Source organism: Cupressus sempervirens, chromosome 9 (genome assembly GCF_028749045.1).
Source record: "Cupressus sempervirens isolate cs-2001-9-10 chromosome 9, ASM2874904v1, whole genome shotgun sequence".
Lineage (NCBI taxonomy): Eukaryota > Viridiplantae > Streptophyta > Pinopsida > Cupressales > Cupressaceae > Cupressus > Cupressus sempervirens.
In genome coordinates this window covers 514,113,676-514,140,556 of record NC_143126.1, presented here as the reverse complement: position 1 = coordinate 514,140,556, position 26,881 = coordinate 514,113,676, and the positions used below count along the sequence as shown (strand labels likewise).

The following is a 26,881-nucleotide window of genomic DNA, read 5'->3' as shown; positions in this document are numbered from 1 at the left end:
ATATATATAACTAGTAGTATGGAGAAAGAAAAGGACTAAGTATTAAATTATAAAATTTATTATAGAAGTTAATTAAATTTTATAAATGTTATTAAATTTTATTATATACTTTATTTTATATAATAATTTTTTTGAAATATATATATATAATCCCTAATCTCCTTCATTATTATAATTTTAAAATGAGATTTAAGTTTAGTATTCAAATTAGTTTTACAAGTAAAGTTAGAGTTTAGTATGAGAATTCAATTAAGATTAGATTTACTATTACGTTAGGTTAGGGTCAATAATAGAATTGCATTTAGAGATAAGCACCACAATATTTACACATTTAATGTTTATATTGAAAAAAAGGTTTGAGTAATTTTTTATTTTAGTAGATAGTAATGAAATACATATTATTTAAATAGATTGATAGTAAATACGCTAGAATAAATTCATAAATTATGAAGAAAATTTGAAGTCATCATATAAATGAAATTATTTAAGTCAATTGATTTAAAATAATATTGTACCTATTGATTTAAAATAAAAAATATATGTTCAAACAACACTTTCCTCTAATTTTCTCTAATTTTCTATTTCATTATTCTATGTTCTTATATTATAAAAAAATTAAATTTTATTTTAAAACTTATAAAATTAATTTATTTGATTTACTCTTTAATAATTATTAGTTTATATTACTTTATTTTAATTTTCTTCTACTAATTATTTAGAATCATTTACTTATGCCAATGTTTGTTCAATCTATTCAAACAATATTAATTTTTTTACTATTAGGCTGAACTCTTGCTATAACACAGCTCTTGTTTAAGTTTGCTTTTAATAATAAAATCATAGTATAGCACTGAAGAGATAAATGTCTATCGTCTATTCTTTACTCGGCATATCACCTAATCGCATAAGCCTATATGGCACCATGACGCTACGCGTCACTTGTTTTAAACTTTCGAAAACGAGTTTAAATAGCGCGCTGAACATCTTCACAAACACCGTTGTTTTATATAATGGGAAGAAAATTCATGGGCTCGAAAAATTTAGAACGGAGTTCAACTCGAGAAAGATCTCTACCTACGGCCATCACTATTCTTACTCAATTCTGCGCAGAGTTAAATAAGGACGTGTTGTTAGAAGAGAGGCATTGATCTTGTGTTGCGTTGTATCTGCTTCTCTGTTAAGCACAAATATATTTTTCACCCAGGCAAAGCCCTCTTTTGGAGAGTAGGAGGGTCACACACATATTATCTCCACGGACCATGGGTTGTGAGGTTGGACGAAGATGGTATTATTGATAGTGGCTGACATATTTATAATGCGTGCATGTCGAGTTTGGGGTTATAGTAGGGATGGGGAAAGAGGGGAATGCATTGCTGCCAAGGTAATAGAGCAGGGGAATTGAAGGAGAAAGAGATGGAAATGGAAGGAGATCTGGTAGTCGTCCCTGCAATTTGCGCCACGCTCTTTGCGCTACTGGGTGCCCTTAGCTTTATCATTCTTTGGCGTGTCAATTGGCGGCCCTGGAGAATATACAGGTCATATATCGCAGCTTCATTGGAGCTTGTTTTTAGCAACGCGATTTTCGTAACATGCAGCATTTCTCTCACGGGTTTCTTATTTACAACACTTTCTTTGTCTTTTGGTTGTTTTTGGTTTTACTACGCTTTCTACTAGATTGCTACTGGATTGCTCTCTTGTCACTATCCAATGTTTTTTAAATCGATTTTATTTGTAATATTCTTTCCATGCAATATGAACATCATTTTGTTTGTTGCAACTGAGTCATGTAGGTCAAACTGAATTCCCTCTGCTTGTTACAGTAAGTTGATGCTTTGCAAAGTTGCACATTGGGGAGTACTGAAATCACTTTCAAACGTTAATCAAAATGCTTTTAGATGTTGCTTTACTGGGGATAATACCATTAATAGTGCTGGACGCATTAATGTCTTTTGGTTGTTTTGAGTTTTATCACGCTGTCTACTAGATTGCTACTACATTGCTCTCTTGTCCCTATCCTATGTTTTTTTAAGTCGATTTTACTTGTAATATTCTTTCCGTGTAATATCAACAGCATTTTGTTTGTTGCAACTGAGTCATGTAGGTCAAACTGAATGCTATCTGCTTGTTACAGTAAGTTGATGCTTTGTAAAGCTGCACACGGGATAATACCATTAATAGTGCTGGACGCATTAATTTGCTATTCTAAAGTAAGTGTTGGCAGTCTACCAGTCTTGTTCACAAAGTTTTATGCGCCTACTGAAATTCTGTGCAACATGGCTTTTTGTAGAAACACACCCCATATCTTCTTATTGACACGATGACTGTATATGAAAAGGACCTGAAAATTTTGAGCAGCATGTGGGTAATGGTAAAAATGATAAAATGACATTAAAAATTTTGCTCTGGAGGACATGGCATACATAACAGAGACGATTGGAATTTTTAGGATAGAAATCCGGGATTGATTGAGACATCCGACAGAGTGTTGCAATAACTATTAAGCGTCAGTGGTTTTCTGAAGGAAAAAAGACATATATATATATAAAACTCAAATTATTTAATTGGAAGGTACTTGTAAGAGAAGAACCCTACGACTGCTGGGAACATTTGAAGTTCTTGCATAGCTTCTTCCTGAAAATGGTCCATTCTTACAAACAGGAAACATAAGCTTGATTGTATCTCTGTGGGCGCAGCTTTGTAGAATATGGTAGCAACTGGCAGCATCACACACTGACTTGTTTATAAACATGTTCGAGTAAGAAGACATGACCATAGAGAGCTTATGTGTAAGTGTAGAGTGTTAGGGTCCAGGGGGTTATCAGATCTCAAAGTATAACAGTGTTATTTTGCTAAAATCTTACATAAATTGTTGATGAATGGAAAATGGTCAACATACCTTCAAGAGAAAGATCATGTTTTTTTTAATTTTCTAGGCTGTAGGAAGAAGGTATTTAATTTCTCGAGTGGGTCAGTTTGGACTACATTCTCTCGATTTCACATTCAGTGTGGAAAGGAAATCATTTTAAATGCACAGTTAGCCCATTGCCTTATCTGCTCATGTTTTTAGACAATATAACTTCATATCTGCTCCTTCACAAGCTTGAGGAGACAAATTTTTAACATATGTTCAACATTGGATACTTACATTTTTAATAAATGATGTGATTTTTCAACGCATGCTTCAGCATATTTACTTAAAAAAACTTGTCATCATGTTTTACATTTTTTTGTTGCTTCAATGTGTTCTTTGTTTTGAACCTCTTATATTATTTTGTTTCTATAAAAGCATTGCTAGTATGCTTACTGAAGAAGAATATGCTTAGCAATGTTAAAAATCTCAAGGAAGTTTTTGATTTAGGCAAAAGCAGGTTTTGAAGGGACTCCAAAACCATTTACAGCAAGAGATTACCAAGATAGAGCATTAAGCACAAACCAACAAAATATGCTGACAAGACCAAAAGGCCATCCAAATAAGACAAATAGCCAACACACCCAACCCAAGAACAAAAACAATAAACTATTTTAGAGCACCAAAAGAACACAAAAACTTAGGCCAAATTTCTCAGAGTGCTGGCCACTTCTTCTTCTCGAGATTCTCAATATCAGGAGGCAAGAAAGAGCCTGCCATCTTCTTTTTGCCGGTTCTTGTGCATTTGCCTGGACATGAAATTTCCTGGGCTGCAACATTCTTCTCAACATCCACAATAATGGTGTTCTTTTGTATATGGCCACTCTCTAGCCTGGAAACCAACATCCTCATTTTTTTAGCTGAAGACTTCACAATCTTCAGACTGTGATCCATAATCTTCGTCAGGGTAGCCTTAGTTTTCTCCACCGTAGCAGTCAGAGCATCCAGTTTGAAAGTTTCTTTTCCAGGCTCCTTCTAGCACTACTCTCCACCTCTACAGAGACCAAAACTAACTTCTTTTCTTCCACGGTCCATAACGAATGATAACCCTGGGCACCACCCATACTCTCCATTTTCTGCTGCATTTCTTCAAACTTAGCCAAGAGAGCCCTATATTTATATTTAAGGAGCCACTCCTACGTATATTGCATGTTCATGGTTTGCATGAAGGATGTTATTTATCGACTACATGTTTCACAAAAGTTACTTAGAAAAATAAGCCGCTTCTTTACATGTGTTTGTTTCATTTATAAGCATTTATTTGCCTTTTAAACATGTTATCTTTTGTTTTTATGCAAATATGGTGGATAGGTTTAGTAGACGGTGATAGTATTCTAAGTATCAACTATATATTAGTTATTGCTTAAGGAGCTAAATATAATCTCGATATATTATGAACATATTTTTTAGTTCATTTGGCTTCATGTAACGTCTTTTATTGGAGTAGACGGTGATACTATTCTAAGTATCAACTATATATTAGGTATTACTTAAGGGTCTAAATATAATCTTGATATATTATGACCTTCATATTTTTTAGTTCATTTGGCTTCATTTAATGTCTTTTAGTTGAAATAGGATTTAATAACAAACAATAATACTATTTATATACGAAAGATAAAAATAACATATAAATATTTAAATTTAATTAAGTTCATTGAATGGTCAAAAGGCAGGAAATCAAGAGTTGCGATTCCCTCAAACATGAGATATAAAAGGGAGAAGAGTCCCTTAGAAAGGAGATTTAGAAGAAGGAATGTAGCATGTTAATAAGAAAGAGTTCATTGACGGGAAGGAATGGGAAGAGAATAAGGAAGCGTCAATCCTTCAAAAGGCAAAAATGGCAGAAATTAGAAAGGGTTTTGCTATTTCAAAGGATGATAATTGTCAAAGGTTGTGACCTTTTGTAATGACCTGTAATGGCCTACCCCCTTGTACTGCTGGTTTAACGAAATATACTTCTTCAAATTCAATTTGAAATCAAGCAAGCATAGTGATAAATGAAACTTCAAGAACAAGTAAAAAGAACACCAGATTGTATTCACTTAGGATTTTCATAGACATAGAGCAATCAGAAAAAACACTTCCAACACCAAAAATAAGATTTAAGGGAAAGTCTGTCAAGTTCTATAAAAATAGCAGTAGAGTCATGCAGTTCAACACCCACCTAAAGGATTGGAGCAACATCACTGCACTTGCAAGTCAGCTAATCATCAGTCCAAAAAATAATGGCAACATGAGTCCTTTGTTCCGTCTCCTCCTCACCCGGTTGAGCCTAGTCTTGAGCACTCCTTCGTTTGCAATCTGTTTCTTTATAAGAGTGTTTGAAATAGATGGCTACCAATCTACCCTTCGACTCCTTACTACTTGCCTCCTCAGAACATCGACTTCCATCTTCTATCACATCATTCAGCTCCTGCGATTTCACCCAATGTGTGGAATGCTTTCAACATCTGGTAACATCTATATGTGCCCTTGGTCTCATGGCAGTCCTGTCGTGACTTTGCTCAATGCTCAATCCTCACACTATTTTTCTAAAAGTCTTCCTACCATGTTCATGCTAATTGGTGCGACACATCTACTGTTCCACCTTGTAAAGAGGATGTAAAATGGAACCGGTGTCTTTTTCATGCACTCACATGCGCAATCAATGACTTTCCCCTTGCTTGACGCATTCGCTGCTATTTTAGCCTCCATTACTCTAAATAGAAAATACTTGAACACTCGCAAAGTTATTTCCTATGCGTCCTGCCTTCTGGCAAAACATTGGCTTTCCTACCTCCTCCAATCACTGTGGATTCCCCTGCTAACTGCTACTATTATTCCCTTTAAAAATGGTATCCTGAAATGTCTTCACTAGCAGCCCTGGGTATGTCTTCCAATTCCAAAGACTGTTAATTCTTCTGGTGAGATGCTGTCACTCATAGTAGACTGACCAACATTAAGTTTAAACCTGACTTCTAATTTCTTTCTTCTTTCCTCGTTTTGGGTAATCTTTCTTCAATTAAACCTCCTCTCCTGTGTAACGTAACTGATTTCTTGTATACTCACCTTCCATGTAAGCCTCCGATTTGTCATCTAGTCCCTTTGTAGAATCCAAGTGCAAATATAATTCCCTATAATGTTTCCTTTAGCCATCCGAAATATATTTGCATTTTAAAATATTAATTAATTAAATGCCAAAGGGAATAAGCATTTGATAAATTAGTCTCAAAATTTCAGGGGTGAATGGGGGACATTATAGTCCGCCCTCTCCAAAATTGTTTGCCCTCAAGAAAATTCAGTTTTGGATGCATCAAGATTTGCTTTGTTTCCCACGTTCCATCTTCTATAGGTAAGTCTTCCCACTTTACAAGATACTCCTTGATTACACACTTCCTGAGTGATTTTTCTCTTGTATCAATGATGGCCTCTGTTATTAGGATTAACATACCTTCCTCATTGAGAGGTGGTAATACTGCCGATGGATTTACATTATGCCCCAATGCCCTCTTGAGCCGGGAAACATGAAAAACATTGTGTAGGGAGTTGCAACTCGTAAGCTACTTCTTTAAACTGCCCCACTACTCTATAAGGTCCATAGAACCAAGTCATTCACTTTGAAATTCCTCTCCACCCTGTGCTGGTCAGCATATTGCTTCTTCTGGTTCTAGGCCTGTGGAATATTCTCCTTCGGTGAGTTCATTGTGTCTTTACTTTGCTGCAAGCAACTTTGGGCACTTTACTATCCGTTAGAACCAGATCCAAAATGTTTGGTGGCTTGTAACCATAGAGAGCCATGTATGGTGACATTTTGATGGGCACATACTTGCTCATGTGCAATCACTTCACCCACACTTTCTGCTGTCCTAAACCAAAATTCCTCAAGTAACCATCCAACCATTTGTTACCAATTTCAGTTTGACCATTGGTTTGTGGATGATAACTAGTGCTAGGAATGAGCTCGGTTACACAACTTGAATAATTCTTGCAAAAAAAACTAATAAACTTTCTATCCCTGTCAGTAATTATGGTCTGGGGCAGCCCATGAAGTCTGAAAATTTCTTTAAAAAACAGATCTGCTACTTGTACTGCCGTGTATGTGGCTGAAATGACAAAGAAATGTGCAAATTTAGTCAATCTATCAACTGCAACATAGATGCAATGTTTGGACAACGGGTAGCCCTGTTATGAAATCCATTGAAATACTCTCCCATCTTTTGATTTGGTATGGGCAAGGGCTGTAACAAACCAGCTGAGTACGTGTTTTCATATTTGTTTTGTTGGCATGTTGGACATTCTTGTACGAACTTCTGAACTTCAAGCTTCAACCCTTTCCAACTGAATCTTTCTCTAATTTGCTTGTATGTTTTATAAAACTTGGATGACAAACCATAGGAGCATTATGAAATGATTTCAAAACCTCTGGTTTGAACTTGGAATTAGGTACTAAGAAAATTCTATTCTTATAAAGTATCAACTCATTTTGCACCTTATACTTGTCATCATGAGCTTTACCTTCAAGGAGGCTTGAACCCCAAGCATCCTTTGCGTATTCAGCTATAATGATTGTCTTCCAATCAGCAGTTACTTTCACAAAAGCACATAAGTATGGTCTCCTTGACAAGGCATCAGCCACCACATTTCTTTTCACCTTCACATAGACAATGTCAAAGTCATATGCGTGCAATTTACTCAACCACTTTTTCTGTCTCTCACTTAAATCTTGCTAGTTTAGGAAGTATTTGAGACAATTGTGCTCAATTTTAACAGTGAATTTACTTTCAACTAAATATTGTTTGAAATTGGCAAGAGCATGCATTATTGCTAGCATCTCTTTGTCATAGATTGAATAATTCTTTTCAGCTCCGCTCAACTTTCTACTTTCAAAAGCAATAGGATGTTTATTTTGTGTTAGAACAACACCTATCCCTTCACCCAATGCATCGCATTCTAGCTTAAATGGCTTAGTGAAATCAGGTATTGCTAACACAAAAGATGAACTCACTAGATTCTTGAACTGATCAAAACATTTTTGTGCCTCATTGGACCATGCAAAGGCTCCCTTTTTGGCCAAATCAGTTAATGGAGCAGCTACCTGTGAAAAGCTTTTAACAAACCTTCTATAAAATCCACACAAACCAAATAAACCTTTCAGCTGTGATAAATTGGTAGGGGTAAACCAATCCATGTTGCCTTAATTTTTTCAGTATCAACACTAACTCCCTTCACACTAATGATGTGACTAAGTTACGATAGTTTCGTTAAACCAAATTCACACTTAGATTCCTTAGCAAACAAAGATTCATTCTCCAAAATACTAAGCACTTTTTCTAAATGTTTCAAGTGCTCTTCTTATGTCTTACCATATATCAAAATGTCATTAATAAAATCAAACTAACTTATAGAGCTGCTTGACAAAAATCCGGTTCATGCAAGAGTGAAGGGTTGCTAGTGAATTAGTCAACCCAAAAGGCATCACTACGAACTTGTAGTGCCCATAATGGCATCTAAAGGTTGTCTTCTCCACATCTTTCTATTTTACCTTGATTTGATGGTACCTGGATCAGAAGTCTATTTTCGAAAAGAAGCAAGCTCTACGTAGTTCATTGTAATATCCCTGTCATTAAATAAAATAAATTAATAACTTTATTTGAGGCCTTGATTGATTTTTGTATATCTCGGGCCCATCTTCAATTTTCTAGTGTAGGTGTTTGTCGTGTCATGTGTTGGCAAGTTGTATCTCCCTTGGGAGTTTTCCTCCGATGGGGTATATAGGTTTGTCGGCTTAGTTGTTTTAGGTATGCGATTTGGATTATTTGTACTGCGAATTCCTATTGGAGTTAAGTATTGTTCTCCATTCGAAAGTGGAAGACCTTCCATACTTGACTATTCCGATTTCATTGGGATTCAACCCTCACCCATTCCGTCTATGTATTACTTTGCTTGGATCTGGCAAGTCGGAGCACCATCATTATTTGTAAGTTTAATCTTTGTTCAAAGTTCTGTGCGTATTTAGTGTTCACTTGGCAATTCAAAGGTAATTATTGATATTTGTGTTTGTGGCAAAAACATTAATCAAATTTGGTAATGTCATTCTAGTTCTCTTCATATCCACACGCCTCTTGCTCATCTCTCTTGTACTATTATAGTCTATACCACCACTCACTCCTGCCATACAGACACCTCTTCGCACTTATGTTTCCCATATGACTACGACTCTGTATGATCTAGCTCCCCCCCCAGTTGTACATCCTCCATCACACTGTACTCCATCATTGCTGTACGCCAACAAGACTATACTATCACCCTTTCACTACTGTACGACTTCAACTTCGTATCTCCCTCTTTGTCCTTCTACTTGTAGTCCCTCTTATTGCTTGGAGTTCACCTTGCTGCTTGGTCTGTTTCGCTGCTTGAAGTCTGCCCTGCTGCTTGGTCCGTCTTGCTGCTTGGCCTGTTTTGCTACTTGAAGTTTGTCCTACTACTTGGTCCTTTCTTCCACTTGATTTGTCTTGTTGCTTGATCTGTCTTGCTGCTTGAAGTCCGTCCTGTTGCTTACACTTCATCCTGCTACTTGCAATCCGTCCTGCTGAGATTGCTCCGTCTTGTTGCTTCACAGTTCATCCTCCAACCTACACTCCATCCTCCTGCTTCACAATCCATCCTCCTGCTTACGGTAATATCTATTATCGTGATACCCCCCCTTAATGGTTAATCTATCTAGAGTACGAAGCTGTCAAAAAGCGTAAAAGACAGATTTTGTCTACTTAAGGGGCTTTGCACTATTCGCTGTGGGCTGCGAAACGGATTGCTAAGATAGGACAGCTAAGCTCTTCCGACATTCAACCTTCATGTGCCCAAACTTGCGGCAATAGTTGCATTGAATGTTTTTCTTCCAGTAGCCTTTTAAATTTGGAGCAGAGGATGTCTGCTGAGAATATTGCTGATTGTACTTTGGATAATGCCCCAAAACTTTGCAGATGAGCATAATGCTACAAAACAAACTGCAAAAAGCCGTATTTTTGAGGTGAAAAATCAATCAAAATTCAACATGATTTTTGAGGTAAAAACTCAATTAAAACCCAACATGATTTTTGAGGTGAAAAAACAATCAAAACCTAACATGATTTTTGAGGTGAAAAAACAATCAAAACCTGATAATACAAAGCTTCGTTTTTTATAGGAAAAATGGTAAAACCCAAAAATAATTTTTGAGGAAAAAATTACAAACCCACAAAGGAATCTACTTTGTGCGAATTACAGAATCATAAATTTTAAAGGGAAAATCTATAGAGACCCACAAGAATTTTTTTTTAGGGAAAAAAATATGGAAACCCATCAGATATATATTTTTTTGAGGGAAAAATTATGAAAACCCACCAAAATTTTCAAGGAAGGCAAAACACGAGACTTTGCATGGTAAAGCAACACATGCAAACAAAATGCAAGTACATGCAACAAACATGCAAGTACATGCAACTCTCAAAAAGTAGAGACCTAGAAAATTTGAAGTGTGACCCAGAAGAGAGCTTGAAAAACACAAAGAATATGTCGGTTTCTAGATTGGCTGGCTCGAAAATTGAGGCACAAAAATCGAGGCAACTAAAAAAATCTGACAACAACTGAGTTGAGCTCTTGAAAAACTCACCAAGAATCTAGAATCATAATTTTTTTCCTAACCCGAAAATTAGGGTTTTGAACAAAAACGGCCATGCTGCAAAAAAACCACAAAAAATGGTAGAAATGTGCAAAAAAAATTATGCATGTGGACATAAATGGGTTGCAGAACCGAAAAAGAAGTCGGTGGATTCAGATCTCAGAACGGAAACCCTAGGCAGATTATAGAGAGAGTTGGAAGCATATATGCATGAAAATAATTTTGAAAATAAAAGGCAGATAATTTCAACCAAGAAATTATAATTATTTTCGAAAAAATTTAGAGTATTGGCTCTAATACCATATTATAGAAGTAATTCAAAAATATTTGCTTGTTATTAACAGTGATCAAGAGATCAATTTTTACAAGAGATTGGAAAATGTTTCCTTAAGAAACAATCGTAAAGAGTAAAACCATTTTATTCTAGAAAAGATAACTAAATATTAGAAACATTCTAATATGTACAGAAGATTACAATAGATAACCATTAGATACTAAACAGAGATAATAGAAACTATCTATTATCATAATAATATCTTCTTCTTCTTCAACTAATGACATAAATTTAAATAGCTAAGTTGGGATTTTATAGTGCATTTATCCAATGCATCATCTACTGCCTAATTGGATTGTATCATGTTAAAGGCTCATGGTTATTCCTCGTGATGTTTTCATGGATTTCACTCTCTTGCACACAATAAATTGAAATTCTATGATAGCAGCTATAAACCCCAAAATTCATCTGAAAATCTCTTCTAAAGTATGTAAGAGTTTGTTTTGTACGGAGTATTTAACTAAAAGAATCCATTGAATGATAGTTATGAAACTTTTAGTTCATTCCATAGTTTATCTTAGTTTTCAGTTTTTTTTGTAAAAGAGAGGTAAACTCAACCCAGAGCTATGAACCGGTGAGGTCACAAACAAGGGACCTCATCCCCAATGGGATTTGAACCTTGATGGCAATAAGAATAACACACCAACTTAACCATCGCAACATTCCACTATTGGGTAGTTTTTAAGATTTCTAGTGCTAATATGGAAGTGCCAAATTTTAAATAATTCTCAATTCTGGAATTATACACAACCACCGTCTTTCCTATTGAAAATCCTAGAATGTTACATGTTCAATATAAAATTTTACAAACATACTGCTTTAGAGTTGGTGAAGAAAAACTTGTGTATAATGGTGCATTCAACCAGATGTACCTGTATCAAATGATATATTGTGTCTTCTATGCTTTAAATTCATGGTACAACTCAATCTCACATGTTCTATCATTCTAGCAAAATTTTTATTAATGTTTATCTGATAAATCATGACATCAACTTTACATGACAATTAAAATCATCAGAAATCTGCTCAGTTATCATTATTGAATATTAGCATTTGTTGATTCATTGTTTTCGCTCATGTCTTGTACTTTACCTACCTTGTGGAGTGCATACTGCACATGGAAGTGATAACTTCCTATTGATTTTTAGCTACAAACTAGTTTCTGTCAATTGAACCTCATGATGTGTTGTCCATAATATCTGGGATGTTATTCTGGACTGAAGTTATTGCATATTGGTTTGACCCTTGAGGAATATTTGACAAACCATATGAAAACTGATTTGATGGGCATTTAGATTATTTCTGGAGCAAACCTTACCACATGCGATCAATTTGTTTCACTTGCAGACATTGTGGGCATTCTAACACCGAAGGTTATAAAGCCTTTATTTGTTATTGAGTCTGATTCAGTAAAAATATGAGGAAGTAAAAAACTAAAAAAACTTTGAATTATGGAAAATGTGTGTGCAAATTATCTGATCATGGGGCGATGAGAGATTAATTGGTTGGACTTATTTAAATCAAATGTTGTTACAAAAATCTTCTTTTGGAACAAATCTAGGATGAAAGTTTCAACATAGATAATTGTGAATGAATTGAGCAGTTTTTAGCTTAACTACTGTTATTCTTGCTTGGTTGAAGTAGGGCTGATACTCTGGATATGTGGATGCATATCTGTCGGTGACCTGAATTGCTTGTCTAGTTGAATATGACAAACTAAGATTTCCTTAATTTTTTTTCAGTCACTTATTTATGCTTGAATTTTATATATTAGCACATGTAATGGAAGCACCAACTACTATGGTTTTGCCTGAATAGCCATTGATAATGATACTAGTTAGGGTTTTTCTTGGTCTATTTGCAGCTGGGTTTTTGCTAGAAAGTGGCCAACATTTCTTCATGGTCCCCAGTTATGTGCAATCTTGCGATTGTTATCACTGGCAGCCTGGGCTATTGTAATTTCACCAATGCTGGTTGTAATTGTATGGGGAAGCTGGCTCATTGCAATTCTGGATCGTGGTATAATCGGGTTGGCAGTAATTATTGCCGGAACAGCTCTTCTGTTGGCATTCTATGCAGTAATGCTTTGGTGGAGAACTCAGTGGCAGAGTTCGCGTATGTATATTCAGTTCATTTGTATGGTTCTCCAATTAAATTGAGTTCATGGTTTTTATGCTAGAGTTTTAAATATTGTTAACTTGGGAATCGTAGAAATAATTGAGGGAGACATTTTAAAGTGGTTACATGTGTAAGAATTTTTTTTTTTTGATTCATAAATAAAGAGTTTTCATTAATTTGAAAGTCAAGCTTTACAAATCTAGGCAAAATCCCAGATGAACAAAATTCATTTTGCGCCTGGCAGTCTTTTTCCATATGCTTATTGTGCCTTCACAGAACCACTTGATACAAAGCCAAGAAAACTGCACAGCCCCGACATCCAGTAGACTTAAATTCTTTATTATTTGTTAAGAATGACTTACACAAGTGAAGCTACCAAGCAACATGCTATAGAACCCCTAAAAGATCCATTGATCATTGCAAGGGTAGAGTTTGACAGAGGCTAAATTTGTCATTTCCACTAAATGATCAATTGGGAGAAGCCCACGCCTTCACCATGCTGGCAATATGGGACAACTTACCTGCAGAAGCTCAGCCAACACCATTTTAATAAAAAAACAATGAAACCAAGATAGGCTTAGTCATAAAACCTATGCACAACTGATGAAAGCTACTCTCGCACAAAAATACTCTTATTTAAAAGATAGAAATCGGCTCCATTGTCCATGCTATTAGCCAAGGAATCAGCCTAGCCATTGGCTTCCCTAAAAACATGATCGGTATAGAATATCTCAAAATCCTAAGATATCTGTAGAGTCCTATTGGGTAAGCCTTGAAGTTTCCAGTTAGAAATGTGGCCTCTTCTAAGAGCATTGATCACTAATGCCGAATCTCCTTCAGCCACCATGTTCCTCAGGCCAAGTTCTCTGCATTTGTTCAAATGAATAACGAGAGCCTCCATAGCCTAAAATACAGCAACATTATTACTGTTTACTGGGAGAGGTTTAGTCAACTTACATGCAATCTGTTGTTCCCAGTTCCTATTAATGCAACGTAATAATACCAAATAGGACCTTTAAAAAAAATTCTGATTTCCACCCAAAAATCTGAATTTTCTGATTTTATTATTTTCAGACTGATCACTCACTTACTGTAATGCCCCACCATGTGACCCAAAAGAAGTTAACCTAAAGTTTTACTAAGTTTGTTAATTTTTTTTTTTAAAAGATAAAGATACAACAACAGTAATAGAATAGTGGAAGCAATTAACATACACTCATACATCAACAACACATAAACAGGTTACGACTCTTAAGGGTCCCATGACGTTGAGTCACATTTAAATTTAATTCATGCTAATTCAAATAAATAACACATCCATATGAAATAATAATTACAAGTGTAAGTCCATTTAAATAATATACATTTGTTCCAAATGCCACTTGACAATAAATTCGGAATACACAATCATCCACTGTGCATGTCACAGGGTATGAAAGGCTAAAAGAATATACATTAATAAAATAGATTACATCATCTTGTAAGATTTATGAAAGCAAATACAATACACTAAGTATAACCATCTATCATATAAAAACAAGAATAGATAGAGAGGAACATCTGCACAAACACACCAAGCAACAACATCCAATGGTCGGATCTCAATGGTATAAGAAAAAACACTACCATCCGACCTCGTTGAACTCAAAAAGGCCCACTCCCACCGTGCTGAGGAGATAATCTCAAGTCTCAAACATGATAACAAACTCAATAGTGAAATCCAACATCTAGGTTCAAGGAATCACCTAAAAGCAATCTAACTCAAAGGTACCAAGACACAAGTATCAACTAATCCCAGAGGCAACACAAACATGTAGGAAATCTGCTATGCAAGCTGTTAGGTGGATATTTTGCAACCGATGGTTTTGGGTAAAAATCCAGTCGCAAAATAGGATGACTAGGCACAACATGTGAGACAGAGTCTCTCCTACCTTAAAGGGAAGGCTCCCCCTTCTCACCATTCGTTGGATCAACTCAAGGTAAGCAAGAAGTTGAGAGATTTATAAATAGAGTGTTACTAATATCCTTTCTTCTTAACTTTCAAAAAAGGATCCATTTACTCGTAGAACGAATAATGGGCAAGGTAAATCTCTAACTACACTTCTATCAAGAGCTGGAAACAGTGATATTGATAAATCTTCACTAACTCAAAGGCTAGCTAAAAACGTACCGGTTTGGCTCTAAGTCCGTTCGTACTTCTATATGGTAAAAGTTTTACAATTAGGGCACAAAGACTCCTAAAAGTAAGAACAATCTAACTATTTTGTGAATTAAGACAAAAATACAAGCTACAGACAAAGCTTCTAGCTATGGATTTTCACAATTGTTTCTGGTCAAAGCTTGGGCTTCAATTGTTTCTTAACTCTCTATGCTCTTTTATTGAACACACAAGAATAACATGAATCAAGACAATAGGCACAAATTATAGTCAGCTTCTAATTTGTTCTATCACAATTGCTTCTAGTCAAAGCTTCGAATCCAATTGCTTCTTTTATTCACTTTTTTCTGAAATTCATACTACACAATCAAAGTTATGCTTGCACAAATGTGGCAGAGCTTTCTTGCATACAACAAAAGATGATTTTTACAATGGGGGGGCACTCCTTTATATAGGCACAGGAGTTGAGAAAAAGTGGGAGCAACTCAACCAACTTTGACCTAGTCTAACTATAGAAAATAAAGGGTTACATGCAACTGCACATGCAACTCGCATTACATCCTTTTACATACGTGTAACTTGCATTGCATGTAATTACACATCTTCATGTAATGCATCATTTTCAACTATAAACGTGAAAGAAGAAGAAAAAAGACAGAAGAGAATTGAAACAACCCTAAGGATTGTCCTGAAAGGCCTTGTACTTAGCGATGCTATCCCGGATGATAACAAGATTGGGAGTTCTTGTACTTTGTACTGTTGCATTCATCTTGATAACCACAATTTTGCATCTTTTTGTAACCTCTGACTTTGATGAATTGTCTGTTGTCATGTGGAAACTTAATGTGATCCAACTTTTCTCGTTCAAGTTGTCGTGAATTCTCCTTTGTAGATTGGCACATTTTGGATTCTCTGACACTTTGAAAACCTTTGACGATGTCCAGATGTAAACTTAGAATAACTTTCCATTAGCATCTTTAACTTTTTTTTTGCCTATAAAGTGCTTGACGCATGGGAATGTGTGCAAATGGAGATTGCTGATTTCCAAAATGTGACTTGGGCTTTCAAGATGTCATTGCACGGAAAATGGATTACATGTAAATGCAACATGTAACAGAAGGTGAAGGGTGAAATGAGATGCAAGTGCGAGTGAAAGATAAACTTTACGTGTATATGCGGATGAAGGCTAAGATGGAAAGCATGGAAAGATGTAGAAACATGTATTTGGTTATGAAGGTGCAAATGCATATGGAGAGGTGAAAATGAATTTTATAGATGCCTTTGAGGAAAAGTAAGGTCAAATTACATGGGAAAACATGCACATGACATTTTTTTGACTTTTCAAAAAGTGACTTATAATCAAAATTGGCCTTTTAGATGCAATTACACGTAAGACATTTTATGTAATCCTGTCGTGCGAATGGAAGCGAAAAGTGAGATGGGTAAAAATGGAAGTGGAAAATGGGATTACATGTATATGCGGATGGTGAATGGGATGAAAAACATGTAATCACATTTTGTTGAGTGAGAGATGAAGTGTTGTGACATGGAAATGGAAAGTGGAGTGAAGTGAAATGTGCTCAAGTTCTTGGGAAAGAACTTGCAATTTCTTCCAAATGGAGAAAAAACCGAAATGCAAACAAGCAAAACACAAAAACAACCACATGCCTTTGGCAAAAGACTCAAACATGTCAAGATGCAATGCACTTCAACATGTAATTTCGAATTTGGAGTTTGGGGAAATTCCAAAAGTGTGAAAATGAGAGTTTTCATCATTTTTAAAGGCAAAATGCACTTTTCATGGCACATATAGGAACAAATGGCAATCATCAAGCAAAAATATGCATGGAAATAGCAAGATAAGCTCAAATTAAATATAGCAAGAAAGAAAGAGTCCACTTGCATGAAGATTAAGTGCCAAAAATGAAGGAGAAAGAGCCAAAATAGCAAGTTTTATAGACTTAAGACCAATTCTCCCTTAAATCCGGATTTTCAAACAATCTTTTGACTTTTTCCGCACTTGCATGTAATGGACATTCAATGGTCGAATTTGACATGAAAGTGACAAATAAATGGTCTCCAAAGACAATATCATGCATTTAAAACTCAAAAACAATCTCTCTTGATCGAAGGTATGGGCTGGAAATGCATTTTTTTGAGTTTTTTGAACAAAAACATGACTTTTTAATGCAAAAATCTGGGCCGTTTTTGCAAAAACATGGCCAAAAAATGCATGTTTTTGATTCATTTTTGTGAATGCAAAAACGACTTCCCCAAATGGATATACATGGATCTAAATGCAAAAAAGTTACTTTAAAACACATTAAAGTGGATTAAAACCTCAATTTTCTGGGCATTTCCAGTGTTGTTGTATCAGACTATAATCTTATTTTACTCAAGGCAAAGATATAATTAAATTCTGAAGATGATAAATTTAACTGAGATGGAGGTGAGAAGATCCAATGTTATTCTTATCTGCAATTTGCAATACATATACTGGAAGACTTGTTAATGTTATGTGTTCGCTGCATATATTAAAGCAAATGAGATCGCATATTATATATGCGGGCAGATAAAGGAAGTCACGGGTAATAGCCGTGACTCATATATGAGTCACGTCTATTAGACGTGAGTGTTATTAAGTCACGGCTTTAACTAAACTCATAATTATAAGAATTGCGCCCGACACACAATAAACTACGCAAATACAAGCACTCGATATTATATCGAGTTTAATATAAATTGACACACCATAGTAATAGTCAGTATTTATATATATATTAATATGAATATATATGAAATCAGAACTTATGTCATAATTTATATTTAGAATAAATAAATAAATAAATAAATAAATAAATAAATAAGTAAATAAATAAATAAATAAATATATATATATATATATGTATATGTTTATTAAATATCTCATATATAATATAACATAAGTCTAATTATAAGAGTTATAAATAACTCTTCAACTAATCTATACATCAACACTCCCTCTTAGATTAGTAGGGTATACAGGTATAAGAAGTCTTTGATCAGAAGACTTCTTTTATCCAATGTCAAATATAAACATTGTAACACGTGAGAGTTTGGTCTACGAGAATATCACTTTCATGATATTCACCAGTCTCTCAAAAGCAATGGCCTATCAGAAACATCAACTTAATGATGATGACCAAATGCTCAATGTGGTAATGGCCTATCAAAATATCAGGGCATGATATACACCAAGTACCGGAAATATATCTATACAAACAACTTGTAAATAATCAAATTAATGATATCAACCGCCTAGTTGTTTGATTTACAAGATAAAGCCCTTACATGAAACACTTTCACAAAAATGAATCATGCTACAAGTTATTGTAAGGACGTCACATTACAACAACTTCTCCTGATACAAGTGAAAAACCTTTTGAAGTCGTCACTTCTTAAGAATTTAACACAAGTTATATATATATATATATATATATATATATATATATATATATATATATATATAGATATATATATATATATATATATATAGATATATATATATATATATCTATATATATATATATATATATATATATATATATAGATATAAAATAATGTACAATAATCAATTTCTCTGAGACATGTCCTCAGATTTTACAATCATACCAAGTTCTTTACGGAAAAGTTCCACCTTCGTCTTAGCAAGTGGTTTGGTAAGAATGTCTGCAATTTGATCCTTTGTACTAATATATTCCAGCTTGATTACATCCTTCTCAACCATGTCTCGAACATAGTGGTAAGGTATCTCGATATGTTTAGACCTGTTATGAAACACAGGATTAAGAGATAGCTTGATGCAGCTCTGGTTGTCACAATAAATAGTAGTAGGTGGAAGAGGCTTCCCAAATAATCCAAATAGAAGTTTCCTCAACCATACAGCTTCTCTTGCTCCCATAGATGCGGCTATGTATTCGGCTTCTGTAGAACTCTGTGCTACTGAAGACTGCTTTCGACTAAACCAAGATATCATAGCTGAGCCCAATGTGAAACAACATCCTGAAGTGCTCTTGCGATTCTCTGAATTTCCTGCCCAATCAGAATTTGTATATCCTTTCAAATTTAATTCAGTTTTAGAGTATTTGAGACCATATCCAATAGTACCACTAAGATATCTGAGAATGTGCCTTGCTGCCACCAAATGAGTTTGTTTAGGTTTACACATAAACTGATTGAGAACATTTATAGCATAACAAATGTGAGGTCTTGTATTCACCAAATACATTAAAGAACCAATTATTTGTCGATATAGAGTAGGATCAACACTTTCAGAATCTTCAGTTGCTTCTTTTAGTTTCAGGAGATTTGTTTCCATAGGAGTTTTCATTGCCTTGCTATCCAACATGCCAAATTTGTTAAGTAGATCCAAAGTGTACTTGCCTTGATTTAGAAAGATCCCTTCAGAATGCTGCCATACTTCTAGTCCTAAGAAGTAGTGTAGTATTCCTAGATCTTTCATTTCAAATTCAGACATGAGAGCTTGTTTACATTTTCAATTAAATGATCTTCTCCTGTAATCAAGAGATCATCAACATATAAAACCATAATTAACATATCCCCCTGTATTACTTTGTAATATAAATTTGGATCTGCAATGTTTTTAGAGAAGTTAAGTTTGGTTAGATGCTGATCTATCCATTCATACCAAGCTCAGGGAGCTTGTTTCAATTCATATAAAGCCTTTTTCAACTTGAATACATGAGTTTGTTTATTGTACACTTCAAATCTTTCAGGTTGTTCAAGATAAACTTCCTCTTCTATAACACCATTCAAAAATGCAGTTTTTACATCCATTTGATGAATTTTCCAATCCTTGGATGCAACAATGGCTAAAACAGTTTTGACTCAGGTATATCTGGCTACAGGAGCAAAAGTTTCATGATGGTCTATTCCTTCCTTTTGGGAGAATCCTCTAGCAACAAATCTAGCTTTGTATTTATCAATACTTCCATCTGTAGCATGTTTTATTTTGAATAGCCATTTGGAGGAAACAATTGATTTATTTTTCGGTCTCGAAACAATATCCCAAACATTGTTCTTAAGTATAGAGTTATATTCTTTTGTCATGGCATCTTTCCAGTGTTGATGTTTTATGGCTTCTTTTACATCAGATGGTTCAGATTTTGAAATTTCGCTCATTAGTGCAATGTTACTTGAGTATATATTAGGACGTTTCCTCTCCCTAATGAACTCTGAAGGAATGGAACTATTTTCTTCAATTAGCTTTCTGGCCCATAAAGGTCTTTTCCTTTCCTCGGAGGTGTGAGTAATGTCCATAGGTTCAATTTGTTTATCTTCCTCATTTATAGACTCCCTCTCATTATCAGGATTTTGATCTTCTAGAGTTTCTTCTGAATTAGATTCATCTTTAGATCTCTTGTAGGCCAAATCTTCGTCAAATATTACATCTCGACTTAGTTCAATATTCCTTTGTCCAAGGATATAGATGCGATATGCTTTTGAGGTTTCATTATAACCTACAAAGATTCCTTTCTTTCTTGAGGGCTCTAATTTGGTTCTCTTTTCTTTAGGAATATGTACATAGACGGGACAACCAAAATTTCTTAGGTGCTTAAGATCAGGTTTCTTCCCGGTAAATACTTCTTCAGGAGTTTTAAATTCAAGATAAGAGTGGGGACATCTATTTTGAAGGTAAATAGTAGTATTTAAAGCTTCTCCCCAAAGAAAAGTCTCAAGACTTTGATCATGAAGCATTGCTTTGGCAGAATGAACTATAGATCTATTTTTCCTCTCAGCTATTCCATTTTGTTGTGGATTGTAAGGAACTGAACACTCCCTCTTGATCCCAACAGTTTTACAATAGTCTATAAAGATATCAGAAATGTACTCCTTACCATTGTCTGTTCTTAATATTTTTATTTTCTTTCCAGAAAGGTTTTCTACAATGGCTTTAAACTCTTTAAATTTAGAAAGGATTTCCTCAGATTCTTTACTTTTAAGAAAATAGGTCCATGTCTTCCTAGAGAAATAATCCACAAATATGATGTAGTATAGAGACCCTCCTAGAGATGGAACTAACATATGACCACATAAGTCTGAATGAATAAGTTCTGGAATTTCTTTGGATTTGGTTTGACTATTATGAAATGTAGTTTTGACATTCTTCCCTAGAGCATAGCCGTTACAAGTTCCTTCATGATATGGATTAAGTTTAGATATACCTGTTACCATTTTTCCTATAGAGGATAGTCCTCGGAAATGAAGGTGACCTAATCTCCTGTGCCAGATTTCATTTTCTTTGAAGGAATCATGAATTAGAGCTGAATGAACGACAGAGTTAACTTGATAGAGACATCCATGTCTTGAGCCAATTTTGTATGCATTTTTAATGTTAGAGTTCTTAGGCCAAGCTAAGACCTTTCTTTCCATAAATGTAATTCTGCGTCCTTCATCTTCAAGAGCAAAGATAGAAAGCAAGTTTCTTTTTATGCCAGGTACATATAGTACCTTAGTAAGTTCAACTCTTTTCCCTGGTTTTAAATGTATGGTACATGTTCCTATTCCCATTACGAGGTAGCTTAAATCATCTCCAATGGTTACTTCATCAACATAGTCTTCTTGAAGAGAGTCTAACTACCCTTTAAAACCTGTGATATGTCGAGAGGCTCCACTATCGATTACCCAAGTGCTTGATTTGGATGATGCTTCACTGGATAGTGCTGAAGAGAAAGCATTATGTTCAGACTTTTCATTGGAGTTTTGAGTGGTTGCAAATGAAGCTTGAGTCTTGACTCTATCAGGACATCTGGATTCCGGATGTCCAAATTTATTACACCTATAACATTGCATTTTGGAGAAGTCAGTGTGCTTTTTCCTTCCTTTGAATTTTCTTTTCTTCTTGTTTACTTGAGTAGATAGAGCATGTATTTCTTCTTTTCAGGAGGAAACATTTTGACCTCGAGCTACTTGCATGCACTCTTCTTGTATACAATCAGCTTTTAGTCTTTCAAATTTAGGTAACTTAGATCGAGAGCATACCCCTTGTCTAAAGGTGTCCCATGATGATGGAAGACCTTTTAGAGCCATAATTGTTAACTCCTTTCCATCACATATATGTCCTACGGAAGACAGTTGATTTCGAAGATCAGTTATTCTCATGAAGTAAGAGGAAATTTTCTCTCCTTTATTCATTTTAATATTTGACATTCTATCTTTTAATGTAATGATTCGAACAATATTGTTTATCTCAAACATATTTTCAAGAGCATTGTACATCTCATGTGCAGTATCTAATTCTGAGATTACAGGAAGTAAATGAGTTTTAACTCCGTCCACAATAATTTTCATGGCTTTGTTGTTATCACTTTCCCATTTTTCTGTTTCATTATCTCCTTTAGGTGACTGGTTAGATTTTTCAATCAACTTATTTAAGCCATGTTCGTTGAGTATAAGTTTCAGATGTAGCTTCCAGCCTCAAAATCTAGATCACCTTCAAGCCTATCTTAAAGTCTCATGCAGTTCACCATTTTATTAACAATATCTGATGCCTCTAAAATCTAGAAAATTTATTGTTTGATATCAAGATACTTCTTTTAATCTTGCTCTAATACCATGTTGTTGTATCAGACTATAATCTTATTTTACTCAAGGCAAAGATATAATTAAATTCTGAAGATGATAAATTTAACTGAGATGGAGGTGAGAAGATCCAATGTTATTCTTATCTGCAATTTGCAATACATATACTGGAAGACTTGTTAATGTTATGTGTTCGCTGCATATATTAAAGCAAATGAGATTGCATATTATATATGCGGGCAGATAAAGGAAGTCACGGGTAATAGCCGTGACTCATATATGAGTCACGTCTATTAGACGTGACTGTTATTAAGTCATGAGACGTGAGTGTTATTAAGTCACGGCTTTAACTAAACTCATAATTATAAGAATTGCGCCCGACACACAATAAACTACGCAAATACAAGCACTCGATATTATATCGAGTTTAATATAAATTGACACACCATAGTAATAGTCAGTATTTATATATATATTAATATGAATAGATATGAAATCAGAACTTATGTCATAAATTTTATATATATATATATATATATATATATATGTTTATTAAATATCTCATATATAATATAAGTCTAATTATAAGAGTTATAAATAACTCTTCAACTAATCTATACATCAACATCTAGCAAAAACGTGATTCATTAAAGACTTGAAATGAATTCATTTTTAGCTTCTAAAGTTGAAAATGTGTATCACAATGCAATGTAAACAACTAATAAGGCCAAAGCAACTTGTCTCCAAGCAAAAACATTTTCAAAATTTGAAGATTTATGGAGTTTTATGCAAACTCGTGCCCTAGATTGGAAGTTTCAAACATGTTTTTAGGTGCAATAAACTGATTTTTGATGAGGGCAAAATGATCACCACTCCAAAACGTTTTGAATGCAAGTGATTTCATCCAAATCCATGGAGAAAATCAAAAGTTATGATCAAAATCGGAAGTTTTTGGAGCAAGAACATGTTTTCTTCACACAATAGGACATTTTGATGTTCATTACATATTTTAAAACAGGTTTGAAGGCAAAATAGGACCTTTTAGAGTCCATTGCATGTTTTAAAATATGTCTTGAGATATAATCTCACTTTTTGGAGTCACTTACATATTTTAAAAACATGTCTCACCTTTTTGATGCACAAGCACAAAAACTCAACTTTTCATGTCATTGCATCAAAAATGTCCACTTTTACAAGCTTTTGATGTAATGGTATGAAAAATATCCTCAAAGTGAGTTTTTATATGCAATAACATGAAAAGTTTCCACTTTTCATTATTTTTTACATGCATTTGCACATAAAAAGTCCACTTTGAGGCATTTAAGTTATGTATTTCACTTAATTTTATAAAAATGTCAACAATTTGGGTCAAAAATAACATTTATGCATCATATTAATCAATATAATTCATAAACGTTAAGTTAAACTGACATTTATATAAGTATTTGATTTAAAAATAAAAAATTTAAAAAGTAACTATATAGTTCTATAGTTACTTTAAGTGAAAAATTAAAAAGTAACTTAAAATTATAACATAAAACGTGCTATAGTCACTTTAAGTTATAAATTTAAATGAAAAGTAACTTCAAAACATAACAAAAAGTGAAAAAATGTTATATTTTTTAAAAAGTGAATGTCAAAATGAAAATATAACATCATTTTTTTAATTCGTGCTGTTGAACTTAAAATGTCCACTTTTGAGGCACTAAAATGACCATAGCTCTTGACTGACAACTCCGATCAACCCCTAGGTTAGACCGAATTGAAGGGGAAAATGAAAGACATGACATGAGCAAATCCAAATGACCAAAAACAAGCAAATGCAAACTCAAAAAAAAAAAAAGAACGACTGTGAAGGCTTCAAAAATCAAGCAATGGCTCGATAGAAAGCAAAAAAAAAACGACTTGACAAAGGCCTTTAGAAAAACAATTTGATATTCAAATTGAAATAGATTAGTCAATCAACATTAAGCAATTGAATATCAAATTCAAGCTTAGAGAAATGCAAAACTAACTTGGAAAAGTTTCATGCTGTTACCAACATTTTGTGGTGACAAATGCAGGACAACACAAGCAGCAAGTGTCATTGCACGAATCAATGCTAGAGTTACATCATCTAGTAAGATCTTATGCCATCATAGAAATACAAGAATAGATAGAAAGGAACATCTGCACAAACACATCCAGCAGCGGCATTTGATGGTCAGATCTCAATTGTATAAGAATATACATTAATAAAATAGATTACATCATCTTGTAAGATTTATGAAAGCATAACCATCCATCATATAAAAATAGGAATAGATAGAAAGGAACATCTGCACAAACACACCCAGCAACAACATCCAATAGTTGGATCTCAATGGTATAAGAAAAAGCACTACCATCCGACCTCGTTGAACCCAAAAAGGTCCACTCCGATTGCACTGAGGAGATAGTCTTGAGTCCCAAACAAGATAACAAACTCAACAGTCAAATCCAACATCTAGGTTCAAAGAATCACCTGAAAGCAATCTAACTCAAAGGTACCAAGACACAAGTATCAACTAATCCCAGATGCAACACAAACATGTAAGAAATCTACTATGCAAGCGGCAAGTGTCATCGCACGAATCAATGCTAGAGTTACATCATCTAGTAAGATCTTATGAAATCAAATTCAATACAATAGTACAACCATCCATCATAGAAATACAAGAACAGATAGAAAGGAACATCTGCACAAACACATCTAGTAGCGACATCTGATGGTCGGATCTCAATGGTATAAGAAAAAACACTACCACCCAACCTCGTGGAACCTAAATGGCCCACTCCCACCACGTTGAGGAGATAGTCTCGAGTCCCAAATAGGATAACAAACTCAAAAGTCAAAAACCAATATCTAGGTTCAAGGAATCACCTGAAAGCAAACTATCTCAAAGGGTACCGAGACACAAATATCAACTAATCCTAGAGGCAATACAAACACGTAGGAAATCTACTATGCAAGCGGGAAAGTGTCATTGCACATATCAACGGTAGAGTTACCCTGGCAGTCTAACTTGACTCTGACCCCCTAGTGACTCTATGCGGCACTAGTATCCTTTCGTACTGACAAGGCATACTAACGATGCATGGTCGCAACCAAATGCCCTCTCTACTCTCATCCTAGTTTGTACTAGCACTTGAGGCATGGACGAGGAAATACAAAGACTCTTATTAGGTTCATTTTATTCTCATTTAGTGTAATGTTTTCACTTATTAAACAACTTACAATGGGTTACCCTGGCAACCACTTTGGGCCCCTGCCTCCATTGTAAGCCACTTTTTGACATGACATATAGATAACCTACCCTAAGCTTAGTAAAATCAAAAGATCACAAAAGACCACATAACATACATTAGTTCTTAAACAAGCAACTGACAAGTATTAAAAAAAATTGATCATAACCACAGATTCCACCAATACGATCATCCTAACAGGACTGATCCCAAAATCAAGTATACATAAGCCAATTCATGTCATAACATGACATCACCAATAACAAATCATACAAACACCTCAGTACTATATAAGCGGCTGAAAAACAATCCAAATACAATTGATCGAAGACTCAAAGTTTATATCAGATAGGTCACACCATTCACCTCAGTTTCACACAAGAACACTGGAAAACAATAACAATCAATGCATCAAAACATCTCATAGAGCATACCAAACACATTACCATGGTTGAGTATAAAAGATCGTATACAACACATCATCATGACATCATAGACAAAACTCCCAAGCCTTTGGTAAACATCCTGACTGGCCAAAGCTAAGACAAACCCAAAAACCCCAACACCAGTAAATCACACGTCACATAAAGCACATACAAAAGTGAATTTCATAATTCATTAGGTTTTGAAAACCCTAAAGTTAAATATTTACTAAAAGTTTTCAGATTAAATCACAAACAATTCTATAATGGAAATCAATTTTCTCAAACAAGAGTTTCAACCCAGAGAACTTTTGAAAACAGAAACACAATAGACACGAAGAAGACGAGAATTCAAAGAACGAGCAATTACTGCACAAATCCACAAAATCTTATATGGATCTGATGCTAAAACAATGAATGCACAAACACGCAAGAATCTTCCTTTTCCTTCAAAAAC

General features: G+C 34.5%; 1 protein-coding gene across 2 annotated transcripts in view; it reads left to right on the top strand.

Moving 5' to 3' along the window:
• The first annotated feature begins 994 nt into the window (after nt 1-994).
• LOC149539614 (calpain-type cysteine protease DEK1-like) overlaps nt 995-26,881 on the top strand; it is a 217,610-nt gene continuing 191,723 nt past the window's right edge. For both annotated transcript variants that reach the window (XR_016356273.1, XM_089800843.1), the window contains exons 1-2: nt 995-1,535; nt 12,746-12,996. Coding sequence is in view for 1 of the 2 variants with exons in the window: in XM_089800843.1 (XP_089656969.1) it covers nt 1,366-1,535; nt 12,746-12,996 (421 nt within the window). In the remaining variant the exon portion in view is untranslated. The remainder of the gene's footprint in view (nt 1,536-12,745; nt 12,997-26,881) is intronic.